We start from the raw sequence: 9,562 nt of genomic DNA on the forward strand, positions 1-9,562 counted from the left end.
CTGCTTGCATGTATGTGTCAGTCCTAGGATTTGAACTCAATGCCTGGGCGCCGTCCCTGAGCTTTTACAAGGCTGGTGCTCTACCACTTGAAGTACAGCCTCACTTCTGGCTTTTTGGTGATTCCTTGGAGATGAGTCTTTGAATCTTCAGCCTGGGCTGGCTTTGAAGGGTAATCCTTAGAGCTCAGCCTCCTAAGTAGCTGGGATGACAGACATGAACCATCAGAAATGGTTAGGAGTTAGCTGGCAATACTAGATGACTGAGAAAGGCAAAGTTGAAGGTGATACTCTTCTATTTGGGAAAGTAGTGAGTTGGACTGGGCACCATTGCTGAGACAGGAAATCCTGGAGTAACAGCAGGTGTTTAAGTCAATTTTGACTTAAGCTTAGAAGTAGAAATATATCCATGAGTGTCAACAAGATCATTTAGCGATAATAAATTGAGAAAATGAAAGGAGTAATATCTAATCTCATGACAACATTTAAGAGCCAGACTAATTAAACTTGAGGACTGGGAAGGTGGCTCAGTGGTAGAGCGCTTGCCTTGCATGCATGAGGCCCTGGGTTCGATTCCTCAGCACCACATAAGCAAAAAGAAAAAAAGCTGGAAGTGGCGCTGTGGCTCAAGTGGTAGAGTGCTAGCCTTGAGCTGAAGAGCTGAGGGACAGTGCCCAGGCCCAGAGTTCAGGCCCCACGACCGGACCCAAAAAAAAAAAAAAGAAAACTTGAGAGATCCAGGAGCCGAAGGTTCATGCCTATAATCCTGCCTACACAGGAGGCTTAGATCTGAAGATTGAGGTTCAAATCCTACAAAGGCAGGAAAGTCCATGAGACACTTATCTCGAATAAACCTCCAGAAAACCAGAAGTGGCGCTGTGGCTCAAGTGGTAGAGCACTAGCCTTGAGCAGAAAAGCTGAGGGACAGGGCCCAGGCCCAGAGTTCAAGCCCCATGACTGACAAAAATAATAATTCAGAGGCAAAAAAAAAAAAGTGTGAAACCCTGAGTTTGAAACCTAGTATGCACACAAAACCAGTTTGAGGCCAGGCGCTGGTGGCTCCCCCTGTCATCCCAGCTACTCAGGAGGCTGAGATCTGAAGATTGCAGTTCAAAGCCAGCCAGGACAGGAAAGTTCATGAGACTCTTAACTCTAATTAACCATCAGAAAACCAGAAATGTCTTGGTGGCTCAAGTGGCAGAAATGCTGCTGAGGGACAGCGCCCAGGCCCAGAGTTCAAGCCCCACGACCAACCAGAATAAAAAAAGGCATGAAGGGGTCTCTGTGGCTCATTCATAGACTCCTGCTGCTGACTTGGTTTCTCTTTTTCCTAGGCATTGAAAACCTCCCCTTTGAGTTACAGAGGAACTTTCAGCTCATGAGGGATCTCGATCAAAGAACGGAGGGTACGTGCAGAGGAGGGTTCTTCCGCGCTCATCCTGTCTCTTCCGGCTTGCTGGCAGCTATAGCTCCTGGAATGATCTGGAGGACTATGACTTTATTACCTCCTGCACTTCCTAAAATCTCTTACCTGTTCCTGCAATTCTTTTTTTTCTTCTTCTTCTTCTTCTGTTAGTCCTGGGACTTGAACTCAGGGCCTAGGTGCTATCCTTGAGTTCTTTTTGCTCAGGGCTAGAGCTCTACCACTTTGAATCACAGTTCCACTTCTGATTTTAGAGTAGTTAATTGTCTTTTTCTTTTTTCTTTTTTTTCTTTGGTCCGGTCGTGGGGCCTGAACTCTGGGCCTGGGCGCTGTCCCTCAGCTCTTCAGCTCAAGGCTAGCGCTCTACCACTTGAGTCACAGCGCCACTTCTGGCTTTTTTCTTATGTAGTGCTGAGGAATCGAACCCAGGGCCTTGAGCATGCAAGGCAAGTGCTCTACCACTGAGCCACCTTCCCAGCCCTAGAGTAGTAGGAGATAAAGAGTTACAAACTTTCCTGTCTGGGGTGGCTTCTAACCTTGATCTTAGATCTCAGCCTCTCGAGTAGCTAGGATTTCAGGCTGTTCTTGCTTTGTTTTGTTTTGTTTTGCTAGTCCTGGGGCTTCAACTCAGAGCCTGGGCACTATCCTTGAACTTGTTTTGCTCAAGGCTAACGCTCTACCACTTGAGCCACAGCGCCACTTCTGGCTTTTACTGTGTATGTGGTACTGAGGACTGGAACCCAGGGCTTCACTCATGGTAGGCAAGCACCCTACCACTGAGCCACCTTCCCAGCCCATGTCCTTCCAATTAAGAGAGAGTATTAATGGTCCTCATTTCTTCATCAGCTTTTTCCATAATGTGAACTATTGAGACATTGTTTTCAGGATGCAGAGATGCTATGATCTTTCTACCTCCCTCAAGAAGAATTCTAGCCAGGCGCCAGTGGTTCATGCCTGTCATTCAAGCTACTCAGGAGCCTGAGATAGGAAGATCCGAGTTCAAAACCAGCCTAGGCAGGAGAGTGTGAGATTCTTTTTTTTTTTTTTTTGTCGGTCGTGGGGCTTGAACTCTGGGCCTGGGCGCTGTCCCTCAGCTCTTCAGCTCAAGGCGGGCGCTCTACCACTTGAGCCACAGCGCCACTTCCGGTTTTCTGGTGGTTTATTGGAGATAGGAGTCTCACGGTCTCTCCTGCCCGGGCTGGCTTTGAACCGCGATCCTCAGATCTCAGCCTCCTGAGTAGCTAGGATGACAGGTGTGAGCCACCAGCGCCCGGCCGAGAGTGTGAGATTCTTATCTCCAGTTGATTAACCAAAAGCTGGAAGTGGAGCTGTGGTTGAAGTGGTAGGGTACCCAGTCTTGAGCAAACCAGTTAAAGGAATGTGTCCAAGCCCTGAGTTCAAGTCGTCACACTGGCACATATATAAAAGAACTGTAGACAAGAAGGTTGGTCTGGAGGCGTGGCTCAGTGGTGCGCCGCCTGCCTAGCAAGCCGGAGGCCCAAGTTCAAACTCCAGAAAAATAAAACTGGAGATCCCAATGCTGACTCTAAAGTCATTTCTGCTACTCATTTGGATACATGGATGGAAGAATGAGAGTGTATCTTTTGTTACTGATAACCACCCCAGAGCTCACAGTAGGTCTTGTACTGCAAGTTCTTGCTGTAGTCAGGACCACTGCCATGGGAGAACTTCTTACAGAAGAAAAGAAAGAAGCCGGGCGCCGGGGCTCCCGCCTGTCATCCCAGCTACTCAGAAGGCTGAGATCTGAGGCTGGCAGTTCAAAGCCAGCCTGGGCGGGAAAGTCCATGAGACTCTGATCTCCCATGAACCACCAGAAAACCAGAAGTGGCGCTGTGGCTCAAGTGGTAGAGCACCAGCCTTGAGCAAAAGAAGCTCAGGGACAGTGCCCAGGCCCTCAGTTCAAGCCCCCGGACTAGCACACACAAAAAAAGTAAAGCTGACTGGGCACTGGTGGCTCACACCTGTCATCCTAGCTACTCAGGAGGCTGAGATCTGAGGATCACGGTTCAAAGCCAGCCCAGGCAGGAAAGTCTGTGAGACTCTGATCTCCAATAAACCACTAGTAAAAACTGGAAGTGGCGCTGTGGCTCAAGTGGTAGATCGCTCGCCTTGAGCTGAAGAGCTGAGGGACAGCGCCCAGGCCCCGAGTTCAAGCCCCATGACCAACAAAGACGAAAAAAGTAAAGCTAAGCCTGAACTGAACTCTGGGTAAGTTTGCACACACTGGGCATCGACCCATGAGAACTGCCTCCCTAATGGTGAGAGCCAGGTGACTTTCTTTCTAGAACCTTCCTAACTCCTGCGTCCTTCCGTAAAGGCCAGCTGGAAATGATGAGATTGCCAGGAAGGCAGTGGAGCACAAATATTGCGTGTTTACCCCGCTCCCGGCTCGCTGTGGCGCTTTGCATGTTCTTTTCTGTTCGGTTCTTTTCTGTCTGTTTCCTTTTGCCATTTTTATGACCTTGTCAAATGTCAGGGAACAGCATCATTGTTAGCTCAGGACATTGAGAACCTTCCAGAATTCACTGTTAGGAGCAAAATCTAAGAGACAAATGCAGAGCAGGGAAAGCAGAAAAGGAAGCAGCGCTGTTCTCAGCTCTGCAGGGACAGAGGTAGATGTGAGGGTTATGAGTTCAAGGCCAGCCTGGAACAGTGGCAAGACCTTACCTCAATAGAGTGTCTGGGCTGGGCAGGTGGCTCAGTGGTAGTGCTAGCCTAGCATGCATGAAGTCCTGGGTTCGATTCCTCAGTACCACATACACAGAAAAAGCCGGAAGTAGCACTGCGGCTCAAGTGGTGAGACACCAGCCTTCTGTACAAAAGCTCAGGGACAACACCCAGACCCCGAGTTCAAGCCCCAGGTCTGGCAAAAGAAACAAAATAAGAAGAGTTGGGGGAAGGGGAGCAGGTGGGAGGAAGCTGGCCGGGCGCTGGTGGCTCAGGCCAGTCATCCCAGCTACTCAGGAGGCTGAGATCTAAAGATCACAGTTCAAAGCCATCCCGGGCAAGAAAGTCCATGAGACTCTGATCTCCCATGAACTACCAGAAAACTGGAAGTGGTGCTGTGGCTCAAGTGGTAGAGCGCTCACCTTGAGCTGAATTGCTGAGGGACAGCGCCCAGGCCCAGAGTTCAAGCCCCACAACCAAAAGAAAAAAAAATGGACTCCAAGGCCCAGTCCTGTCACCACCCCCCCTCCAAAAGGGAAAGAAAAAAAAGGCAAAAGGAAAAGAACTGCTTTAAGTTGTTTTTAAGACAAGAAGATGGTTTTTGGAATTAAAAACAAAAAAAAGCCTCAAGTCTCCCAACACATCTTTAAGCTATGCCACTGGAGCTCACTCCTGTAATCCCAGCTCCTCAGGAGGCTGCAATCCGAGGGCCACAGTTTGAAGTCACCCCAGGCAGGAAAGTCCCTGAGGCTTCTCATGTCCAAGTAACCACCAAAAAATCAGAGGCCGGGGGCGTGGCTCAGGTGGTGGAGCACCAGGCTTGAGCAGAAAAAGCCAAGGGAGAGCACAGGGCTGCGGGTTCCAGGGCTGGTGGCATTACTGCATACAGTCGCCATAGGTTCTGTGTAGACGGGAGCCAGCCTCTGTCTGTGCTGCAGATCTGAAGGCCGAGATCGACAAGCTGGCCACCGAGTACGTGAGCAGCGCGCGCAGCCTCAGCTCCGAGGAGAAGTTGGTTCTGCTTCGGCAGATCCAGGAAGCCTACGGCAAGTGCAAAGAGTTTGGTGATGACAAGGTGCAACTCGCCATGCAGACCTATGAGATGGTACGCGTCCGCCCCCCCCCCCGCCGCCGCCCTTCTGCAGCGACCCCAGGGCCTTAGACCCTGCTGTGTTTGCTTTGGTTGGTTTGGTGTTGGATCCGAGCCAGCTGGGCCTGTTTCCTGGTCCTTAGAACCAAACTCTCCCCCCCCCCATCTCCCTTTGCCCACCAGGTGGACAAACACATCCGACGGCTGGACACGGACCTGGCCCGCTTCGAGGCAGATCTGAAAGAGAAGCAGATGGAATCCAGTGACTACGACAGTTCTTCCAGCAAAGGCAAAAAGAGCGGGCAGGGGGGTGGGGTGGAGGGGGGGAGGCGGAAGACATGCTGGGCACTGCCAGGGTGGAAAGTGGGCCAGGTGAGGAGCTGGGCGCCCGTGGCTCTTGCCCGTCCATGCCTAGCCACTCGGGAGGCTGAGATCCAGAGGATCGCAGTTCAAAGCCAGCGCCGTGAGACTCTGATCTCCAATAAACCACCAGAAAAGCAGAAGTGGCACTGTGGCTCAAGGGGCAGAGCGCCAGCCTGGAGCTGAAGAGCTGAGGGACAGCGCCCAGGTCCCAAGTTCAAGCCCCAGGACTGACCCAACAAAAAGAAGTTTCTCATCCCGCATGCCCCCCTCCCCCCATCCCCACCTCATCTCTCTGTCTCCGCTAGAAGGCAGGAGCCAAAAGGAGAAGAAGGCCGCGCGGGCTCGCTGTAAGGGCAAGAACTCGGATGAGGATGTCCCCAAAGCCACCCAGAAAAAGCTAAAACTCGTGCGCTCGTGAGTGCCCGGCCAGGCCCACCCTGCCCCGCCGCCTTGGTCCCCTTGCCCCCCCCCCCGGGTACAGACCGGAGAAGAGCTAGGAGAGGTCACCCCGCCGTGCCCCCCCCCACGGCCTCCTCCCTGGCGACTCGGGGAGCCTCAGGTGGCAGGGGCCGCTGACCCTGTCTCTTCCTCTTGGAACGCAGAAGTCCTGAATATGGGAAGCCCTCAGTGACCTTTGGCAGTGTCCACCCCTCTGATGTGTTGGATATGCCCGTGGACCCCAACGAGCCCACATATTGCCTTTGTCACCAGGTCTCCTATGGAGAGATGATCGGCTGTGACAACCCGGACGTGAGCTTCCTTTTTCTTTTTTTTCTTTTTTTTTTTGGCCTTTGTGCAGAGAAGGGGGGTGGGGGGAGGCAGGGGGAGAATGGGAGTGATCTCCTTTAATAGCCAGAAATACCCCTACCCCGTCCCGTGGCACACACCTGTAATCCCAGCCACCCAGGAGGCTGAGATCTGAACATGGCGGTCCAAAGCCAAGTCCAGGCTGTGAGACTCATCCCCAATAGAAAATAAAGCAAGCCCGAAATGGAGCTGTGGCTCCACTCCAGGTGCCAGCCTGGAGTGAAAAGAGCCAAGTGAGACCCCCCCCCAAGGCCCTGAGTTCAAGCCCCAGCAGTCACATACACACACAAAAGAGGGTGACTCTTCAGAATACAAGGGTGGTGGTTGGGGTTGTGTAGCCCTGGGACTTTGCCTGGAGGGACAGAATAACTCCCGGCTAAGGGCTGTGCCTGCCCGGCCTCCCTCTCAGCCTCCCTGGTCCCTTACTGCCCTGGCCTCTGCCTTTCTCAGTGTTCCATTGAGTGGTTCCATTTTGCCTGTGTGGGACTTACCACCAAACCTCGCGGGAAATGGTAAGTCCTGAGGCCCGCGCAGCCCTCACCCTCCCCTCCTGCTCTCCCCTGCCAATCCGAGCGGTGGAAGCCTTCTCTGCCCCCCCCCCCCCCCCCCCCCGTCCCCCTCTCCTCCCTTGCCGACTCTCAGGTTTTGCCCACGCTGCTCCCAAGAACGGAAGAAGAAATAGATGAAGACCAAGACCCATTTCCACAGCCCCCCGATCTGGACTTGGGAAGCGAGGATCGCCTGAGCTAGCGGCCCCGGGGGAGGGGGTGCCCAGGGAAACGTGAATGGGGGGGCTGCCGTTCCCCCCCTTCTCCTCCCCTCTCCCCCTCCCCCTTCCTGGTGCTGAGGCGGCGCCAGCCCTGGGAGAGCCGCAGCCGACGGCGGGGCCGCGCTCAAACCATCCTTGCCCGCCTTGCGCTCAAACCATCCTTGCCCGCCTTTGCGTCCGAGACGTGGGTGCTGCTGTGCAGGGCGGGGGGGTCCTGCTCCCGTCCCTTGTGTGCGGGGCGGACTTGCAGGCACCCCCAACCCCTAGTCTACCCTCCCCCTTGGGGTGGGGGCTGGTGTGAGATTTTCTCCTCCATTCTTTCCAATTTTTCATGGTGAGGGGTCCCCCAGGTCCCTGGGGCGAGGGGCGCCTCCTTCCTCTGAGCCAAAGGGGATGGCGGATCCCGACCCTGAATGAATGAGGACGGGGCAGGCGCCGTGGCTCGCCGACGGTTCACCTGTTCAGGACCTGGGTAGGTAACTCAAAGCCGGCCGCGGGCGCGCGCATGCGCGGGCCTGCCGCCGCGGCGCAGACGCAGCCTGGCGGATCTCGGCCGAGCGTCACCTCCGCCTCCAGCGTTGGATGGGGAGGATGGGGTGCTAGGAGGGAGCCCAGATGAAATCCTGGGGGTGGGGTGCCCCTGTGCTGGCCTCCACCATTTCTGGAACTTGCTAAACTGTGCGTCTATTCTCCATCAAACATTGCCCACTAATTTTTTTTTTCCAATAAAATGATGTATTTGCGTTACCTGTGCTGGTGTGACTTCGTGTCTCTGTGTGTGTGTGAGAGAGAGAGTCACAGCCTGGGCGCCGGCCTGGGCTTTTGTGCTCGAGGCTGGTGCTCTACCGCTTGAGCCGCAGCTCCGCTTCCAGCTTTTTGGTGATTCGTTGGAGATAGGCTGGCAGACTTCGCTGCTGGGGCTGGTTTTGAACCGCCTTGGTGAGATCTCAGCCTCCTGAGTAGCCGGGGTGACAGGCATGCGCCCGCCGTGCCCGCCTGGCCGCCTGCTTTTTTGCTTTTCCTTCTCATCTGCTACCCTGGGGGTCCCCCAGTTCCCTCCGGATCCCCCCTTAACTCCTCCAGGCTCTGGGATCACCCCGGGAGCCCTGCCCGGAACCCTGGGCCTGCGCCAGTGAAGACCAGATTAGGCCTGCGGGGTTCCTGGGGCTCCTGTGGTCCTGTCCTATACCTGGGCGGGGCCTCCTGTCTACCACCTGTCAGCTGTCACCAGGCCCTGGGCGGAGCCTCCTAGCCCACCTGTCCAGCTCAGGCCCCGCCCCTCACCTCCTGCTAGTCCCCGCCCTTGTGCAGGCCCCGCCCTTCCCCCTCCACCTGTCCAGCTCAGGCCCCGCCCCTCACCTGCTAGTCCCCGCCCTTGTGCAGGCCCCGCCCTTCCCCCTCCACCTGTCCCAGCGCAGCCCCCACCCATCTACACAGGGCCCGCCCCTCGCCTCTGGTCCACCATCTGTCAGCGCAGGCCCCGTCCCTCGCCTCCCGCCAGTCCCCGCCCTTGTGCAGGCCCCGCCCCTCACCTCTCATCCACCACCTGTCACAGCGCAGGCCCCACCCACCTCCTGCACAGGGCCCGCCCCTCGCCTCTGGTCCACCACCTGTCAGCGCAGGCCCCGCCCCTCGCCTCCTACTCGGTACTCTCCCCTGTGCAGCCCCCCTGGCCTGGCTCCGCCCCGTGCCAGGCCCCGCCCCCATCAGGCCCTGCCAGTCACCCACCCCCTCACCTGTGCAGGCCCCGCCCCTCCAGGCCTCGCCCCTCCCTTGCAAACCCCGCCCCTCGCCTGGCCCCGCCCCTCACCCTGCCCCGCCCCTTGCGAAGCCCCACCCCTTGCTTGGCCTTTATGACGCCAGACGGCTCCCGCCGTCCCCCGAACACGCAGGTGGTCTCGGGGCGACATGGGGTGGCTCGCAGCCCGCGTCTTCCTGGCCCTCCTGAAAGGTGAGGCCCCGTCCCGTCCAGATCGTCCCCTCTGCACCCCCAAACCTCCGGCCCTGGGTCCCACGCGGCCCCTCTCGTGGGGGTTCCGCCCTGGGGCCCCCATGCGCTTACCTGGGCGTCAGGGTGCTCGGCCCCGCTCTGTTCGCGGGGCGGGGGTGGATTTGGGGGTTCGCCCGTCCATCCACGCGTGCCCCGCCCCCACCCAGCGCTGCTGTCGGCCGCGGCCCTGGACTCGCCGTCCACGGCCACGCCCGGGAGCCCGCTGTCCCCCACCGAGTACGAGCGCTTCTTCGCGCTGCTGACGCCCACGTGGAAGGCGGAGACCACGTGCCGCCTGCGCGCCACGCACGGCTGCCGCAACCCCACGCTGGTGCAGCTGGACCAGTACGAGAACCACGGGCTGGTGCCGGACGGTGAGGGCGGGGCCGGGGCGGGGCGAGGATGGAGGGGGCGGGGCGAGAGAGGAGGGCGGGG

The 9,562-nt window shown here is 56.9% G+C and overlaps 2 protein-coding genes across 3 annotated transcripts in view; both read left to right on the plus strand.

The window, feature by feature from the left end:
- Positions 1–7,277, plus strand: part of Ing4 (inhibitor of growth family, member 4) — an 8,722-nt gene extending 1,445 nt beyond the window's left edge. The window contains exons 2-8 of one of the 2 annotated variants that reach the window (XM_013023648.1): positions 1,332–1,403; positions 5,047–5,213; positions 5,382–5,487; positions 5,867–5,975; positions 6,164–6,311; positions 6,819–6,880; positions 7,011–7,277. In XM_013023648.1, coding sequence (XP_012879102.1) covers positions 1,332–1,403; positions 5,047–5,213; positions 5,382–5,487; positions 5,867–5,975; positions 6,164–6,311; positions 6,819–6,880; positions 7,011–7,050 — 704 coding nt within the window. In that variant the 3' untranslated portion in view covers positions 7,051–7,277. The remainder of the gene's footprint in view (positions 1–1,331; positions 1,404–5,046; positions 5,214–5,381; positions 5,488–5,866; positions 5,976–6,163; positions 6,312–6,818; positions 6,881–7,010) is intronic. The other variant, XM_013023649.1, reaches the window with a different exon arrangement.
- A 1,768-nt stretch (positions 7,278–9,045) lies between these two features.
- Acrbp (acrosin binding protein) overlaps positions 9,046–9,562 on the plus strand; it is a 14,804-nt gene continuing 14,287 nt past the window's right edge. Inside the window, exons 1-2 of the mRNA XM_013023587.1 lie at positions 9,046–9,088; positions 9,295–9,491. Coding sequence (XP_012879041.1) covers positions 9,046–9,088; positions 9,295–9,491 — 240 coding nt within the window. The remainder of the gene's footprint in view (positions 9,089–9,294; positions 9,492–9,562) is intronic.

The sequence above is a fragment of the Dipodomys ordii genome, unplaced genomic scaffold, assembly GCF_000151885.1.
Source record: "Dipodomys ordii isolate 6190 unplaced genomic scaffold, Dord_2.0 Scaffold69, whole genome shotgun sequence".
NCBI classification, from domain to species: Eukaryota; Metazoa; Chordata; class Mammalia; order Rodentia; family Heteromyidae; genus Dipodomys; species Dipodomys ordii.